Genomic DNA, 19,804 nt, shown 5'->3' on the forward strand with positions numbered 1-19,804 from the left:
GGTCTCAACCGGAAAAAAAATAATCGCGAGAACTGTGTTATTTTCAAGTCTGACCATGGATTAAAACATCTGCTCATATAGTTATTAGCTCTTATTTCATTGTATAGGCCATCTTGCCGTGTTTATTACTTCTTCCTTTTTTATACAAACATAGCCAAAAAACTATAAAAATGCATGTGTGACTGATATTATATAAATATATTCGTCTTATACGCGATTCAATGCGTATTAATAAAGTATAGAATACAATGAAATGGCAAACATTCCAAATTGTTTGTTTCGTTTTTATCTAACCTTGAAGAGGGCCAACAGTTCTAAACATCCACCTATAATATGTTCTCGTGCAATATCCGAACGGCAACTGGGACCGTGCCAAAGTGACGTCACTAGAGCGCGAGAGAAAGCAGCTGAAGAAAACCCCAAGCGACTCAGAGAATTCATCACTGTTCTTAGTTCGACACGGCATATACCGACCCAAAATACCTGCACAGTGGATCTATTTTACACCTGCATGGGGAAAACATAATATTCTAAAATCCTTTGTCTGTGCTGGAAGCGAACTGGTGAGTGTCTTTTCGCCAAAAGCCGCGGATGAAAACATTCATAGCACGTATATACTTCACATGTAGGGAAGACTGGCGAGCCTATATAGAAATGTGTGCTTGGTAAGAAGATATGTGTTTTATCGGTGTGTGGCTAAATCGCGTGTTGAGGTATATTTGTAGGAGGAAATTTCGACAGGAATCAAGGGAGGACTTGCGAGGAAATTATAGTTTTTTCTCACCCAATAGGTTAAACACGGTAACGGCAGCGTCGTAGCCTTCGTATGATAGCTTTTATACAAGTTGACAATGGACACTCCTTGCGACGCACGTTTTTTGTTCTTAGCGCTACTAGTACTGATACTTCTACGCAAGCGTTCATCTTTGGTTTGTTTGGGTAAGTTAAATGCATCTGTATTTACATTAAAGTGAACCTGATACGCGTGCTTGTAGGAGGTCGAGAGTAGGAGGGAAAGAGGAAAGGTATTGGTTGTCTTGCATTAAATAATTACTCTGTTCGATTGTCATGTAACAACAGTATTTTCTTGCGTACCAATATTAAATACAGTGTGTGATTATGGTAGCCACTTTAAATTTATATATTATTATTGGCTATTTTCTTTGAAACCATGTTGTTAAATTCTTCTCTGTTTATCGAGTTAATGTTTCTAACATTCATTTAGCCGGCACCGATAGGAGATAATAGACACAAAAATACACCTGGGATCTAATGGAATACAGAAACGTATAACCTTAAGGAGAATTGCAAAAAAAGTGGGCTTTCTGCCTAATTGTATGAACAGGGGGAGAGATGACATCTCTAACAGTGGTGCAAATAGCAATATACTTCATCTTCGTCTCTTTGGGTGCCACTAAAGCATGTTTTTTATGTCAAAAGTCAAGTGGCAGAGGCCGAATGGACAAATGAACGCATCTCGTGTGTGTGTGTGTGTGTGTGTGTGTGCATGTGCGTGTGTGTGAAACAAGGAGCCGGGCTTTCAGTCACGATTTATTGTGGACATAAAACAAGCAAAGGGATTCCTGAAGATAAGAGAGGTTATGCGAATATATTACGATAACGATAAACTTTTGGCCTGCTCCGAGGGATTGATTCGAACCGTCTTAAAACTAAAGCTAACACAGTTAAAGTTAAGGCCAGTAGCCCCCAAAAAACAGGCAATTTAATCACAAAACTTGTGCAATTTTCTGAAATTATGCTTTTAAAAATGCTTTTAATCAGCAATTTTGAAGTGTGCCTGTCTTAGGCTAATTGGAATCATCGTGAGGTTTATTGTCTTAATCCTCCGGATTTCTGCAATTACGGAATTACAGTTTTGCTAACTTTTGTTGAAATTGTTTTGTTTTTCAGGCCTTTGGAATGGAACTTAATTTGTCTAAGAATGTAATCTCTTGCGGGGATCCAGGTAATATAGCATGCCTCTCTATTTTTTGTGTGTTTCAATTGTTCTCTAGGATCTCGGTCAAACCTTTATACGACTAGGCCTACATAAAAGGCAGTCATGAGGGATTTTTCTTTAGATTTAACCTGGCGCAAAAACCTGTAAACGTGGACTTAGTTGTTACATTGTGAATGAACTGTTTGATAGTTAAGACTGGTATCAAGGCTGATGTTAATTTATTAAAGAATGTAAAATATTAAAGAATCCCATTCAGCATTTACGCTTTAAGATCGCACAGTCGGGAAGAGTAAGGCAGCCAGCGCCTTCCCTATATAACGTGTGTTCAGATTTTGTTAAATCCCTTTCAAATGAAACCAAACTTAATTCGTTTTAGTATAGGCGATGCTTGTTGTTCATTCTATAGAAACTGTTGATTAAACATGCACTTATTTGGTTTATACACACACATATTATATATATATATATATATATATATATATGTATATATATATAGTACAGCTGTGATTTTATGGTTATTACTGTTAATGTGTCAGGGAAAGTAAATTGTAAATTGGTCATGTCCTGGCCTAACTGTCGGATCTGAAAATGCTTCTAAATTGTGCTAACTGCGTAATGTTACTACACGGACCCATAAGGATGAACCATCAAATTATGAATATTATAGACGTAACCTAAATACAGTGTCTGTACCTATGGAACCACTGCAATATATAATGAGTTATATGTATGGTATGGTGTAAAACACGCATAGAGACATATAGTCTAATTAATGAGTCCGTTGTAAAGGAAAGATTCGGTTTTATGCATTATTTTGAATAGGCCTATGTTTTTTTTATTCTTGTTTTCTTTTGAATGGGAAAAAAGATTTGGTGTGAAGTTCGTGTTTTACCTAGCCTGCGTGGCACCGTGTCGCGCAGTAGTTGTAGTCATTTGGAAAACGCCATAGTGGTCAGGTTATTCCATATTTGTAGAATAAAGTGTTCTTATTTACAGTTTTTTCCCCTGTGTGTGCTGTGTTCATTATAGGTTGAATAATGGAAGCAAAAATAAAGCCTTGCATCAAATGGAACAATGTTATGCTTTATGGAACCGTGTTAACAAATCACAAGATTTCCAGTTACGCTTTTCGTATGCATGTTTAACTCAAACCCGTCTTTCTTAAAAGAATATATCATAGATGCATAAACCATTCTCACCCGGGGTCAACCATACCCAACCTGCATCTCAGCTGCGTATACAATATGCGCCTGAAAGGGAAATGGGGAGCCTGTACGTACCTAAACAGCGCCAAAGCTATATTGATCTTTGTAGTTAGTACATTATGACTTCTAGCGTATTATTTTCACTAGCCTGGACATATGCATACGTCTACATCCCTTATTTGACAGTTAAGTGGCAGGCTAACCGTAATCTCGAAACACCTTTCCTGGCTTTCTGCCGCAGGAACAGAAACCCAGGAAAGAACTTGTACAATACAGTTCACGATTAATGTGGACTTGCACATTCTCAGTCCTTGTCGCTGTAATGCAAACACCTGTCAGACGACGTAGTCAAGCTGGTGAAGATCTCCTAGGTTAACGTTGCCACCTGCTAGGTAGCCTGTCTGTCTCTGAATCAGTTGTGGCACAGCCTGGTCTCCGCGAGGGCAAGCACATAAGTGATGATTCCGGCTCGTGAACTTGGGCATCTTTTAACATACGCGGCGCTTGTTACGCACGAGCACGCACTGGGTTCTTGGAAAAACAACACCTTTACTTCCACTTAAAGGGCGTCAAAAGAAGGCCTTTAAGTTCATGTCCGCGTTCTAGATCCAACCAGCTAAGGTTTGTTTATCAGGCATTAATGCTGCTCAAGTGCCCGTCACCATGATAACGAAATTAGAAATGTGGTTGTTGGTTTTTTTTTTTTTGGTTTTTTTTTTTGTCATCATTTCTTCATATGAATTAGTTACTTCTTTCTGAATAAACAGGCTACATTTTTGTTTCCCACCGTGACTAAATTGTTAAAGCAATACCGCGTTGGAGTTTCGCCTAGATAAAGCGTTGTTGTAATTAAATGTTTTACATGAAAAGGCCCAAGGCGTCTTTTTGACAGGTGAAATATTTTCTTCCACTGCATGTGCATATTGCACTGCATGTGTATATTGCATATTGGATCTCTCGTATAGTCTGCATGTCTACAACAAACGTTTTTCCGGTTTTGTGCAGACGAATTATCGTTCGAAATATGGCCTTAAGAAAATGAAGGTAACCTTTCCTGAAAAAAATTCAACACACACACACGCACAGAGACAGAGGGAGAGAGAGAGAGAGAGTAAAAATATAAAAATTAGCTGAAATATTTTCTGTTGTCAGAATGCCCTAGCAAAGTGTGGGCTGTAATATAAAAAACTGCAAAAAGAAAAAAGAAAGCATAACGTTCAGTTAAGGGTATAAATGAAACTTCACGTTATTCAGTTTACAGCCCCTTTCTCTTTAACGTCGCAAAGTGAAGAGTTTCAGACTCCCAAGGTCACCTGCTTACACGGTGGAGAAATCTATGACGAAATTCAAATCATTTTATGGCACGTGGCTGTGCTCGCGTGAGCATTTAACCAGTAGGCCTAATGTATTCATCGAAGTACTTCCACTGAAACTTCAAAAAATGTTTTTACTGAATTTAAGATTTTTGTATAACTTATTTAAGCTGTAGCATTAAGCTGCAGAACTGCATCATATTTTAAGTTAAAACCGACATAAAGATGATAGGCTCACGGCCATGTCCTCGTAGCAACTAGTCCTCCGCAAAAATAAAATGTTAATGTAATTTTAATCAACTCTCTAGCAGTGTGCAAACAAAACCAAGCCAACACAAATGAACATCTTTGTTTAATATACACAATTCAAATACATGATTAAGTAAAGTAATGTCTATTTTTAGACCAGGAGCAGTGACATCTGTTGGAACCAAGGTTGGAACCAACTGCGCGCGAGTAAACCGCGCGCTCCCCAATTAGACGTGCCCTATTGGTGAAGTGTGCTGTGAACAAGAACAATATAGCTGTTGTTTGAATAATATTATATTACATTGCCATGAAACATATGAAGGAAAAAATTGTGATTTTGGAGAGAGGTTGCGCAACCGTTGCACTGCCTGAATGAGGCGTAAAGGGAGACTTACCGGTTTGACGAGGTCCCGTGTCAAAAGTTAAATATCATAAGTGACCCAAAATGCCTCTTAGGACTGGCGCCTGTGACATGCCTCGCGACTCGACAGAAGGGAGGCAGGGCGAGCGCGTGCGTCAGGCCCGACGTGCGTCCAGTGGATGCCAGAAATTCGTTCGTTTATTCTTCACTGTTATAACCAACCATGAGAAAATAGCCTACTGAGCGTAACACCCGATCCTGGTTTATAATTGAGAGCCCTCGTGGGATTTAACAATGATAATAATCAGCGCTATTGTGGCTGAAACTAGTCTTTTTATGGTACCGTCTATTATTCCCTACTGTTTCATTATGTAATCTGTAATTGCGAGCCAGAAGTTTTATTTGCTTCATTGAAAGAGTTGTGAAATTAAAATGTAAATGCTTTTAGGGCATAAATATACATTTATTCTGTAAATAACTGTAACATTTGAAAAGTACCACGTCATAGAACCTGGGAAAATTTCGTGAACTGCTTAAAATTATTTTATGGATTTTTGTTGTTTACCTAACAAAATATTATTTTTTATTATGCCATCTTTTTCCCCCTTTCCCCCAAATCGACAAACGACATTAAATGCAATGACAAATAACTTAACGTCAATTAACGCAAGCCATCTGGATCGGCATTTATTTTAACACTGGCTGGACGGATAGGTTGGTCCATTAGTAACAGGGTTTTAATATAAACGGCGATATGGAAGAGGTTCCGCTTTCTTCTGTAAAAGACTTTACATTAATCACGTTACTTATTTTGTATCTGCGGAGTCATTTTTAACCACCAGGCGACGCTACATTACAAATGAACCGGATGTGGGAATCTACTCGAGGCAAACTCCTAACACGAGTTAAAGCGTAACGCAGCAAAACATGTACATGAATACATGAAATCCGCGATGTTTTATTGGCTCTCATTTCGCAAACAGCCCATCTCCTGACAGCTGCCAGTTTTAATAATTTGTAATGGAAGAATCATGATGAGAGGCAAGGCACACATTTTGGTAGGCACCTCTGCAAAGTAAAATGTTCAGTGTTAAATCAGCTCTTACGGAGTTGCCTACATACAGTTAGTTGGATGCATATGTACTGTGTTAGAGCTGAATTAACACTGGACATTTTACAATGCGATTTCTACATAGAAAATAAAAACACGTTAGAAATGTCTCATAACTGTTTCCGTAGGCCTACTCATTTTCATTTATTAATCAGAAGTCATTATTCAGAACATTAGTGCACTCGAAGAATCAACTGCAACACACACAGCTTAAACGGGGTCATACACATAACTATAAACCAAAATAAATTCGAAAACTACCTTCAACGTCAATAACCAAGTGGCAAAGAATGGGGTAGAAAATAGGCTGTGTATTTTGGCGAAGTTCATTTGGAGCAGAATAACGGGTAATACCGGCATTATGAACCTCTGCACAGTAAAATTTTCAGTGTTACTCCAACTTTTATAGAGTACATATGGTCTCTATTGGACCCATATGTACTCAGTTATGGTTCAATAAACACTGGACAGTTTACTGTGTATATTGAAACTAGGTCAGTTGATTTATATTAAAGTGCCTCAGATATATCGATAAATACATAAATAGATAAATAAATTACCAAATGTTGCTGTTGTTGTTACTACCACTAGTGCAGATCTGACATTTAAAAGGATACATAAAATATGAATTCGAAATTTTAACCAGGCTATTATAGGATGCCACAGAATTTTCTGTTTAAATGACACAGCGATCCCTAGTCACGGAGCTTTTCTTTGAAGAAACAAGCATATGTTTCACAACGAAAAAAATTTGCTAATTATCTGAGCCAATGCTTGGTTTTATTTACTTATACTGCTAATAAGATATAAAGTAGTCGCGTACTAGAATGCTATCGCAGCAATTCGAGGTCAGCGATGTGATCACGTGTAGATTATCTATTAATACAAATAGTATAAACACGATTTAATACTGTCGCCTGAATATGAAATAAGCTTGCTCAATTAATTCCTTAGCGGGCCAATAATATATAATTGTCAACTTGATAAATATTCTGCTTTATTTTTTTCCACATAAACCCCTTGACGCGGATATTTTCTTCTAAGGAACGGTCACATCATCAGTTACAAAAAACTTTCTGATGTGCAGTAATGTGCGTGTCCTGCGTGTTTAAACTCCCTACCCCCTTTTTCGGCCTATTTTGTCGGAATATCAAATTACTATCGGAAGGAAACTTTAAAATGCACTCACATAATAAGCTTTCCTCAAGAAAGTGATCAATGAACTATAAAAACACATTTTGTAATATAGGCTTAAAAGAAGGCCAACGAAATTGGGTTATAGGCCCGCATGGTTTTCCCAACGTAACATTACTTTTACATTTTACATTTGATTTGTTAGAAGATGGCAGTTTTTGTTCCCATAATTCTTTTTCATAATTATGACACGGCATGATAACACCTTATTCAAAAATAGCTAGGTTAATGTGAATAAGTTAAGTTGTTTATAATTGACAATCTCGTACGTAGTAGGCTACATACTTGCACACGAATAGGTGCGTGCGAAAACAAACATATGTTGCACACTTTGTATTCGTTCTAAGATTCGAGGAATGATTCTGAGTTCTGAGATTGTTGACAAGTACGAGAGTGCGCAGTATGCGCGTTCATTTAAAATGACAGCGTGAAAAGGTATACCCACACATTTAAGTGATACGGCGCTTCTCGTCCGCGCATAGCTTACTTTTAATAATATAAACGTTGGTATGAATTTCTGTATTTTACATGATTGTTTTGGTGCTGAAACTTAACATGGCCGACTTATGGCTAGTGTTTATTCAGCTCACTTCACATCCGACATATACATTGTGTGCATGTGTATACAAGCGCACCCAGCTGCCCAGAGCACTTCGTGCGGGCCTATTTCAAACATGCCCGAATAAAGGGCCCATTTTCTTCCGAAGTTTCCAGTGCGGCTTAAATCGGCGTGGCCTCGTGTGTTCCCCTGAGACAAATCCTGAAAGTACTCTTGCCTGCAGATAGATTAGACCGATCGTACTTTGTGGGTGGGACTCCTTCGGAGACCGGGGAGGTTTAATGGAGAGTATGGGTGGATCTAGCCGTGGCTCTAACGCGGACATTTCCATTCGATCATGCTGACTGCACTCCCTTCAGGGGGAAACCGAAAGCGTACGTGTTATCAGCGCCGCGCGAAAGAAGGCCATTCTAAGGAGAATCCTTTGGAAACCTGACAGCACAAAAGCCTGCAACCTGATTTCTTTGGCGACCCTTTTCCCACAACTGTTCTGCTCAAAGGAATATCTGAACAAAACACACTGCAGTCCACAGTCGCAGGATTTGGTTGCATTCTTAATGCGGCATCATTCTTTTCAAGGTGGAATGAATTTGGACAGAATCCCTGAGACCGCGAGACCCCAGCCGACGCGCGACATGGCTTCTACCTTTCACGTGCCGAGAACCTCGAGCAGCACGCGAGAAACATTAGAAAATTCAAGCAGCGAATCATCCGATACCGAAATAGCAGGTACAACAAGCAGGGTAGAAATGCTGGAATAACTCCGTTGCTTTAATGTATGTGATTGTTATATCTTTAGGCAATAATATGCTCCAGTGTTTTGTATTTTTTTGCTTTAAAGTGCAAATGTTAGTTTCAAGAGAGAGAGCGAGAGAGAACGGCCGCCAAGATAGGCCTTCAAAATATAATGCACTGTGCTGTCGCAAGAAGCTTGAACAGTCATTATTAAAACATCTGAGCAAAAATGACAATCTCATGTGTGCCATTTTTAAAATATTTTATCTGAATATTGTTATTTTACTTACAAGCTTTTTTATGTTTAGTGCTTTAAGCTGTGGTCTTAACACTGAATTTTCCACAGGTGAGGCGTAAACTGTAAATGACAGTTTATAAACGTATTACTTATACATGAGTAACAATTCGTGTATGCATGGTCGATTCAGATTACCTCCCTGTCCTGGAAATATAGCTCATGTTATACAGTGTTGTCAGACCATAAAATATTATCCTTTTGAGTTTATTTTAATTTTATATTGATAACAATTCTGCACATTTAATTTAAACCACGAATTTGTATCACGTTAAATCAGAGTTAATATTTACGAATTGCTTAACAGTGTTGATAATTTCTGTCTGCGACATTGAAATGAAAACAAACTGTAAATTTCCAGCGCAAAACGTTTATTTTTATGATTTATTCAAAAAGTTTCGAATTTCTGACAACTCAGAAATTGTGTGTGCCACTCAGACACAAGTAAGCCCGTAGAGATTGGATTTTGATTAGAAACTCTCTTAAAGCTATAAGATACATTTACAAAAACACACAATTGGAGTGTTAATATAAAAAAACCCATCATAATTAAACTCATAAAATACGTTCTATAGCATACAACATAGTATCATTTATATATTTTGATTATGGTAGTCCAACGTTGCCCTTAGATGTGTTTTTACATTTAGCTTTCTAAGGTTTCTTAGACGCAAAATTCATTAGGGAGAAGATATGAATGTGCACCTTTTCTGTCATCGAGAGTGGACCACATACCTTTGACGTAGGTTACGAGTTTGACAATACTGTGGAAATGCTCTGCCAATGCATAGGCTTTAGTGGGAAGTTCAAAATCTGACAAAAGTCGAGCTTCAGTAAATCAACGATGAATTAATGCTGGACACGAGGCTTGCCTATCTGTTGATATTTAACCAGTCGAAAGCACGTGACGACTAGGTCTGTAGCAGGTTTTTATTTCGTGACGCAATTGCGTTGAACTAGATTGCCTTTGTAACTGGATGCATCTCTTTTCTAACGACACATTTCCCACACAATCAATTGCTATCACAGTGTACATATTACTTATGCACCGACGACGGAAAGATAAAGACCCCGTTTTGGTGCTGTAAATGTTTATTAACTGAAAATTGTGGTGGGTGCATTTAATTATGAAATCTTGGAAATGTGTCCATGTGGAAAATGGGAATTGCATATTTCCCAAAGATCATATCTGTCTCCGTGTTAAATGGAATGCAACCCTGCGGAGGCGGATTCCATGAACAATACAATTCTTTATAAATCCGGCAAATGTAGAAACGCATATATTCGTCTGTCGTTCTCCAGAAAAGGAAAGGAGTGCGGAACACCGAAGTGACGATGGAAACGCCGACGACCCCAAAAAGAAAAAACAGCGGCGACAGCGCACGCACTTCACCAGCCAGCAGCTGCAGGAGCTCGAGGCCACGTTCCAGCGCAACCGCTATCCCGACATGAGCACGCGGGAGGAAATCGCTGTGTGGACCAACCTCACGGAGGCCAGAGTGAGGGTAAGAAAGGGCGGAAAATCACGGAACTGTAGCGCAAAGTCGGCTACTAGGCCCTATACCATAGACATAAATGAGCAACAAAGAATAAGTCGAAGGGTTTCTTTCAAACTTAGATGACGCGGCCTTGTTTAAGTAGCCTATTAAGTTTCCACTATCTAGTAGCCCAGACAGTTCAGGAACATTACATTTTCATAACTAGAAATGGTATTTATCTTACAATTATCAACGGAGCTAACATCAAACTAACCGAGGTAAAGCATGCATTAGAAAAAAATACTGTCACTAGCTGCTCTGGGTTATTTTCGGTTTGTTTGGTTTTTTTTTTCAAATATGTTCATTTTGAATTTACTCGTCTCCTGACACCAAATTTCTGTTACCAATTATCGTTAGATTTTTTTAAAAAGCCCTTCTGGGATCTGCGGAGTGCTGAAAACCACATTTATTCTTCACTTTAAAGGAAGAAGAGCAACAGCCGGCAGCATAGGAGGATGAGAAGTGGGATTATTTGAAATAGAATGATTTCACTTAAGTTATGAGTACAACAATGACACTCAGAGCAGAATCTAGACCGTTGGCTAAATTTTGGTGCCCAGTCTACCTACTATGACTAAAAGTGACTATAAAGGAATATCAGTTAGTTTATTATAGGCTACTGTTTATCTCGTATTATTTGTGGACATATGTTATAGTATTTTCTCTGGTAATCCTAAACATATTACAAATAATTTCATTCCATTATTTTGAGTGCAGAATGGTGATGGTATTCAATCATTTTATTTTAATGCAATAGAATATGTACTTCTGCATTTTGTTGTACAGCGTTGCTGTATGGTGTTTATTTTTTTGGAAGCAGATTCCTTACGTCCAACTTTTAAAATTTTACAGTTAAGTATATCATGTTCATGTTTGTATTTTTGTTTCAAAAGCCAACAGCCATTCTGAGAAACAGATCGTTCAAATACGTTGTTCAGTCATGTAACGCTTCTGTCTGATCTGATAGTGATTTATAGACCTATGGTTGATAAATAGCTTTAAAAAGCTTAAAGAATTAGCCCTTATGTTTTAGAGAAGTGTCAAATAGCGCTACCGTTTGTGATCAACATTGTTAATCGAGCAAAACAAATTGTCGATAATTTTCAATATTTGACTTCTGACACATTCGAAACAGCATTTTGGAAACAAAAGATGCGCAGGCAATTAATATATTGCCACGTCTGTTGTTCCAGTCTTGTGGTATATATTGGTTTTATATTTTTTCCATTAGTGAGCTTTGTTTTCCCACAATAAAATGCAGGACCTCGTTCGGAAGGTATAGTTTTTTTTCAGCGAGTCAAAATGGCGGCATTAATTCGTTCAGTGCAGAGAAACACCTACATGAGTCAGGTGATACTACAGTCTTTTTAAATTTAATGTAGGCTTATGTTTTTTTGCTTAAGGTGTAGGCCTCAATAGGAACCTTAATGTGGCAACGTCAGAACCTTAATAGGCCGTGCATACCCTAACACAGCCAGAGCACTTGTCCATGGAGGCTATTGCGCATAATAATTGCTCTAAGAACCTGTTTAATCAGGTGAATAACTTTTTCAAGTGGAACCATTTCAGTAGTGTAAGGTTAAATAGCCATCTAAGTTTAAAATAATTTTACATTATGTACATTATAGGTATTTAGCTGACGCTCTTATCCAGAGCGACTTACAACAGAGTAACCAAACTCAGGATCAAGTCCGCTTAAGTCCATTGAACAACATGTAGATAAAAAGCCTTTACTATGATGCATACAATAAGGAGAAACAAGATAGTCTGAACAAAATTTTTTTTTTTTTTTTTTTTTTTTTTTTTTTTTTTTTTTTTTTTTTTTTTTTTTTAGTTATGGGAGGGGGTTTAGGGAAGAGGAGAGAGGTACACAGAGAAGAGGTGCGTCTTGAGTTTCCGTTTGAAGGTGCTCAGACACTCTGCTGTTCTGACCTCCACTGGAAGATCGTTCCACCATCGTGGGGCCAGAACTGCAAAGAGTCGAGACCTTGTTGCTGCTCGTGTAGGGGGAGGAATCAGCCGCCCTGTAGTAGCCGATCGGAGCGATCTGGCCGGCTTGTAGGGTCTGATCATCTTCTGCAGATAACCAGGAGCTGACCCCTTGACTGCTTGGAAAGCAAGCACCAGTGTCTTAAACCGGATGCGAGCTTGCACTGGTAGCCAGTGGAGGGAGATGAGGAGGGGAGTGACGTGGGAGTCACGAGGGAGGTTGTAAACCAGACGTGCTGCTGCATTCTGGATGAGCTGAAGGGGTCTGGTGGCTGATGCTGGGAGGCCAGCCAGGAGGGAGTTGCAGTAGTCCAGACGTGACAGTATCATGGCCTGGACCAGGAGCTGTGTGGACATTCATACATATAATACATTATGTATTCATACATATAATACATTATGTACATTCATATCTTGTGTATTCAATCGTCGGCATATTTGCTATATTATGTCGTGCAGCACTTCGTGATTTCACTGAAGCCGCATATCCTAATGGTCGCTGATGATGATGATGATGATGATAATAATAATAATAATACCCGATTTCTTATGCAGGCTTCATTTTCGCTTCTTGTTTGTTTTATAGGTGTGGTTTAAAAATCGCAGGGCCAAATGGAGGAAGCGCGAGCGCAACCAGCAAATGGACTTGTGCAAGAACAGCTACCTGCCCCAGTTCAGCGGTCTGATGCAGCCGTACGACGACATGTACCCGGCCTACACTTACAACAACTGGACCAACAAGGGACTGACCCCGGCGCCGCTGTCGACCAAGAACTTCACTTTCTTCAACTCGATGAGCCCGCTCACCTCCCAGTCCATGTTCTCCGCCCCGAACTCCATCTCCTCCATGACCATGGCGTCAAGCATGGGGCATAGCGCAGTGCCGGGCATGCCCGCCGCCGGCTTGAACAACATCAGCAACCTTAACGGTATAAGCAGCTCTTCAATCAATTCGGCTATGTCCCCGTCCACCTGTCCCTACGGACCTCCAGGCGGCCCTTACAGTGTATACAGGGACACTTGTAACTCAAGCCTCGCGACCCTCAGACTGAAATCAAAGCAGCACCCGACGTTCGGATACAGTGGGTTGCAAAGTCCTGGCTCGAGCTTAAACGCCTGTCAGTACAACAGTTGACGAACTAGTCAATAATTTTTTTTTTTTTTTTTGGGACATGGACTTGCGAATGGTGCAAAAAACAAATTAAGAATAAAAAGCTACTACAACAACAACAACAACAACAACAACAAAACAAAAACAACTAAACAAAACTGGATTAGTTGCAATCATGTTCAAATGGATTATGCGGGTTGTTTGTGTTTACGTATGCACAGTAATTACTTGCACAACAATTTAAGTATCCATGTTTTTTTGGATTTCGCGGTGAAGACATTCTGAGTCGCTGCAACTTTGTACATAAGAAACATACAAAGGAACAATCGCTCATTTTCGCTTGTTTGCTTTGAAGACTATTTGAAAGTTACTTTGGTTGTTGGTTCGGGCGAAATTAATGAAACTGACCGAAAACTTAATGGGATTTAAGACAGCGGCAAAAGAGATTTCTGATAGGTCTAGTTATATGTAAACCTTTATACTGCTCCTGTGTGATTTTACCGTAAGCCCTAAGTTCACAAAAGCAAGCGTCTTGTATTAGTAGAACAAACTGTCATTTTTTTACGCTGGACTTTGGAGTATTTTGTTTGTTGTTTGTTTGTTTGTTCGTTCGTTCGTGTTTGTTTGATTGTTCGTTTGCTTATATTAGAGAAACCGCATGCTTTATGAGTGCAAATTGTTTTGTTAAAATGATATTAATCTAAATGAAACGAACTAAGCAAGTTAATTATACTGTATATGAAAGGTGATTGGAAAATATCTGCATGTGTTTATGGTCATTTGTTTAAATAAACTACAGCAGGTTAAGTTTCCACTCATCCTTTTTTTCAAGGAAATGAGTCATGCGATAAGACACAGCACTGCACTAATAATTCATATGCAATTATTAATAATTAATTTACAATTATGAAATGTAATTATAAACTGTACCAGTAAATAATACTTTCGGGAGTGTAGATTAATTCATGTCCAATTATGACCGCCAAAGAGTGACCTGTTAGGCTAATCAAACTTAGAAATTCGTTTTGTAACGAGTTAATTAATTTATTCAGATTTTTTATTAGCCGACTAAATTTGCCTTTGATTTTTTCCCGCAAGTAGGCCTTGTATGAATCAATTATTAATTATTAGACGGTATATGGTGCATTAGTGTTTGGTTTTTGGTGAGCAGTAACGATTTTAGCATCTTCTTGATTTCGATTGTGATTAGCCTCTCTTGTGATTTAATTTACCCTTAGTTTTATTCAGTGATAGCCCAACTGACTCGCTCATGATAACTCAGGTAAAATCCAAGTTAACATTTCCGTGAGCGACAATCCCTGTCTCAAAGCAAATTTACTTTGAGAATAAAATTTGGACATTTTATTGTTGTTACCCCTTTCATTCCTATTATTTATTCATTACTTCAGGCCGCAATTAACCTAATTTAATGTTTTAGGCCTACAAATCTAAGCAAATTTGATTAGTCTGTTTTTTTTTCCTGACCGTTGTATATTTAGTTGTCACGGAAATGTAAGATAGGCCAGCGAGTATGGCACGTAATAAGCATTAAGCTTCAAATCGTAAATTAAAGCTCGCCTATACTGGGACAACGGACGTGTCAATCAAATTCCAAAACGTTCCATTACCAGTGCCTTTCTCGAAATAGGGTGAAAAAAATGATGGGGCAATCTAACGACATCTGAAGCCCCTTTTGTGTTTTATTATTATTATTATTATCATTATCATTATTATTATTATTATTATTACGTATGCTAAATGAAACCAGTCATTCGGGAAGCAGGCCCACACGAAAACACATTGACCTTCAAACGCAAATCCTTGCGAGAGCCTACTAGTTTTGATTGTTCACCCCATATTTCACACGGCCCTTAGATACGAGTCAAGAGGTAAAATTTAATCAGACGAGTTTTAATATAATTCTGTGATTTATTACAGCTACACAGTGTCTTTTATATTCTGTTGTTTTAGTTTTGTATTAAAACGACATGCACAGTAAAATGTTTAGTTTTAAATCAACTCTTACAGAGGACACATGGTTTCTATTGGACTCATATGTACTCTGCTGGAGTTGAATTAACACTGGATATTTTCTGTGTGGGAACACGTGGGCACATAGTATATTCCTTTGTTGCTTTTAGCGCTTACGTGGAGCTAGACCCATTGTACGAGATGTAAATAAGCATTCTTTTCATATTTTAACATAGATAAGTGCTCGACTAAGACGTTAATATTTACTGAGCTTTCAGGGAGAACCACGTGTTGGAACTGAACTAGAAAAGAATAACAAATGGGATATGTCTAAAGTTACAAGATATTTTCGTCCCTTTCAAATTTTAAGGTGTATGTTGCAGCTTGTGTAAATGAGTCCGAAGCCAACAATGCACAAACTGCTGAACTGGACACAGGCGCTAGCTAATAATAACTACAGGTACTCTGGTGGAAATTAAGAAGAGTGACATTAAATCATCTTATTTCTCAGTTTAAGGAAGCAATTACGTAATTTCTAAAATCGAATACAATTCTGTAATGGAACTAGCCTACATTAGGTTGCGCCTGGGAAGTAGGTTATAGGCCAGTGTTTGTTTTTCAAACAAGCCAAAATCTAAATCACAAATATAGGCTACAGTCGTGCCGACCACCGTGGTATCCAGATTTAGCAATAGAAGTCAACATACAGTCTCGCCCACGTTTCTAAGCAGAATCGCAGATAAGTGCAGTATTTTACGCGCTGCCTTCAAATTCGCTTCTCGGCGACATCAACGACATGGTCTGTGACACGTTTTTGCGGGTAGTTACAACACACCGCGCGCAGCAGCATTCTGCCGCGAGCTCCTGTGGTTTCGCCTGGGCCAAACCATAGATTACAGGCACAGTAGCCGAATGAATCTTTGTCCACTAACCACCCGTGATATGTTGAAATGTCTAGTTTGCTGGAGTTTTAGTCACTATAAAACAAATTGCATCCAACCATAACCGTACATACAGTGACGCGTTAGTCTGAGATTATTGAACTAGGCCTATTTAGGACTACAGGAGTCATTTAAATGTTTTTTTTTTCCTTTTTAATTCGAGATTCGACAGTGAATATGCAGTCACCTGCACAAAATATACGCACATACAATGCGTAAATACGCACGCGTCAATATGCCCCAGAAACATTCAGGTTTAGGAAACATCCCAACATCTTCCACAGCAGAAACGATTCAGGAAAACAGTCTCGACGCGGAATGAAGGCATAAACCCGGTACGGTTTTGGAGTCGTCTTTGAGGTAGGCCTATCCCATTTAAAATATTCCACATGACACACAAAAACAAGCCAAGTAATATATGATGGCATTAATATCCTTTTCGTAACTATGTAAATGGATTTAAGATTTAAGGTATCGGCTTTATAAGGTGCTCTCGTGACCTTTCAGCCCGTGTCACGCTCTCTCAGACACAACTGATTGCATAATCAATGCGGTATCGCTCCACAGCACCATACCAGCTTTTCCCATATCTGTGTTATTGACACAATTGAGCAATATTAACACAACTGTCTACACCAAACCATGTCTTTTGTCAGCTTTGTTTGACCTTTACACCCAGTAATATGGGATGGTAAATATAATGATTGATATATTGTGAACAATCCATACTGCAATTGTATGCATTTGACAGCCACCAGGAAATCTTAAAGCGTTTTCATTGTGTCAAATGAAATCAAGTGTATAAATGGTCTATTAAAATATTTACAAATATTGACAAATTTTCACATCAGTCAGTATATACTGACTGATGTGAAATATATATACATATATATAGTGAAATGTCCAATGTGAAATTTAAATCAAATCTTACGCGACCACAGCGACTCATGTAAACTCTCTTAAGAATTGAATTGATACTGAACATTTTACAGTGTGCGTGTGTGTGCGCGCGCGCGCGTGAATGTGTGTGTGTGGGTGTGTGTGTGTCTATATACTTTTTATCAATAAATGGCTACCTAAAGAATAATCACAAACCATACACTGCATACAACTTAGACGGACTCTGAAAATGAGCTGAAGTAAAAAAGGCTTTCTTCCCATAAGTCTCTGCGCTCTAATTTGAATTGAACTAAGTGCACAAGGAAAACACAGGTCTATCACTCAGCGCCGGCAAATCCGGGTTGGATCCTATTTTTCTTACGACGGTGACTTATGAAGCCAATACGTCCCAACAAGTTAGTGTAAATAATAATAGTAGTGATCAAATATAACGCGTTTCAAGAGAAATCTCAAGTTGAATTTCCCAGCAACCCACTTTTCTCCTTTCTGCAGAACGAGACACGTATAAATGCGCGCCGTTTGTTATCATAAATATTTATGGTAGAAAAGGCATCATTAATTTATGCAGCTGTGGCACGTCATAAACACAGGACAAATAATATCGCCTACTGAGTGGCTCAGAAACAGACTGCCTGTCAGATACAGTGCGATACTGTTATCTTAATGAGCTTCTATCAATGGACATTATTGATTTTACTATCGAATCGAGAAGAATTCCAATAAAAATGACAGGGGTAATAAATATTGATGGGCATGCTATAAATCAGTCCTTCTCCCTGGAATTACATGTTGGATCTCTTTTCATTCAGAATGTCATCTGAAGGTTTTTATTTATTTATTTATTTTTTTACTTGTTCATGTGCACATATTTGAAAAGATAATTTGAGAAGTTAATGCCGCCCCCCTAACCCCCATCCCCCCAGCACTAAAATAATAAAAAAATAACTCATGTAAAATTGTGGAGAATGTAACTGCAAAGTGAAAACTAGGCTTGGAGACTCAAACAAATAGCTACAGTGCAATTATTTAGATACCTTTTTTTAAAATCCACACAGTAAAATGCTCGGCATCAATTCTGAGCCAAAAAAGCTATGACGTGCGGTGTCATAGTGAAATATATTACATCAGGGTTTTCTTTAACACTAATTTTATTATTATTTTTGCATATCTTGATGTCGCCAAAACAAATCAAGTCAAATACCTTCAGTGACTCCTCCTAAGAGTGGTGATAATGCTGAGAATCAACCTCCCTGGCACAAAGCAGCCGGACGAGAACCTGCAAACCTGCCAGTCACTGAGCTCAGCAGCACAACCCCCAGGTATGTCTGTCCCCCACTACCTGTGGCCTGATCACAACAGCACAACCCCCCAGGTACGTCTGTCCCCCACTACCTGCGACAGATATCAGCACTGCCAGGTGCCACAGGTGTCAATAAAGAGCCACTAAAGCTGTGCAAAACCTTTTTCTCACTATTTCTGTTTTATGTTTTGCCACCATGTACAGTGACTATTCATACAAGTCTTTCAAGACCTCACGTACAGTAAATGATGGTTCACATCACGGTAACCAATAATTTAATGATTGAACTGTGCTTTATTATATAAACTGTTACGCATCACAACCATCTACGCTGCACATTACCAGTAAGGCAAAGATAAAAAAATCTTGCCTGGCTTATACTTGTATAAGGCATGGCTATATGAATAAAAATATAGGCTTTTATCAGTAGACTGGAGGGAAACAGGGTGCAAAACCTGTCATAAATAACTGCTTGGATCGGTTTGACACTCAGATAATTACCATAATCTGCAGAAACTGCAATTACAAGGCATGTCTGATTTCGTGGAAAAACATGCTTTTTTAACCAATACTTTATATCTGTGCATTTCTGCATACATGCATGTGTATGAGCGTGTGTGTGTGTGTGTGGTGTGTGCCTGTGGGTGTGTGTTTGTGTGTGTGTGTGTGTGCATGCATGCGTGCTTGTGTATGTGCGTGTGTGTAGGTGTGTGCGCCTGTGTGCGTATGTCTGCGTGTGTGTGTGTGTGCACACGCTTGTGTGCTCGTGTGTGTGTGTTTAGGGAAAGAGATTGTTTTCATTTAAACATTCAGTCAGAGAAGAAATGAAACTGCAGCAATCCCTCCACGGAATGCTGTGGATGGTGAGAACATTCTGGCTGTTTCCAGAGATTAACTTAGTGCAGACTGCTGCATTTTCAAAACTCCCTGCAATTACAGTCCGTGCGTTCTCACCCACCCCCCTTACACTATCATCGTACACGCACTGCAATTACCAAACAATCGGACAATAATGTGATGAATATTTTTGAGAACTCATCTGTTTTTGTTGCTTTTAAGAATTTGTAGAACA

The 19,804-nt window shown here is 38.8% G+C and overlaps 1 protein-coding gene and 1 long non-coding RNA gene across 3 annotated transcripts in view; one reads left to right on the plus strand and one right to left on the minus strand.

Moving 5' to 3' along the window:
- Positions 1-10,286, minus strand: part of LOC135262678 (uncharacterized) — a 28,702-nt gene extending 18,416 nt beyond the window's left edge. Inside the window, exon 1 of the long non-coding RNA XR_010332273.1 lies at positions 9,718-10,286. This is a non-coding gene — a long non-coding RNA (uncharacterized LOC135262678). The remainder of the gene's footprint in view (positions 1-9,717) is intronic.
- On the plus strand, positions 292-14,438 carry pitx1 (paired-like homeodomain 1). Of its 2 annotated transcripts, XM_064349778.1 has the most exons (5): positions 296-563; positions 1,912-1,966; positions 8,532-8,681; positions 10,285-10,487; positions 13,096-14,438. In XM_064349778.1, the coding sequence occupies exons 2-5, from the start codon at positions 1,921-1,923 to the stop codon at positions 13,642-13,644; spliced, it is 948 nt and encodes a 315-aa protein (XP_064205848.1). In that variant the 5' UTR covers positions 296-563; positions 1,912-1,920; the 3' UTR covers positions 13,645-14,438. The 2 variants fall into 2 exon arrangements, with proteins under 2 accessions (XP_064205849.1, XP_064205848.1); XM_064349779.1 differs by lacking the exon at positions 8,532-8,681 and having other exon boundaries at positions 292-563.
- The last annotated feature ends 5,366 nt before the right edge of the window (positions 14,439-19,804 follow it).

This window comes from Anguilla rostrata, chromosome 9, assembly GCF_018555375.3.
Source record: "Anguilla rostrata isolate EN2019 chromosome 9, ASM1855537v3, whole genome shotgun sequence".
NCBI lineage: Eukaryota > Metazoa > Chordata > Actinopteri > Anguilliformes > Anguillidae > Anguilla > Anguilla rostrata.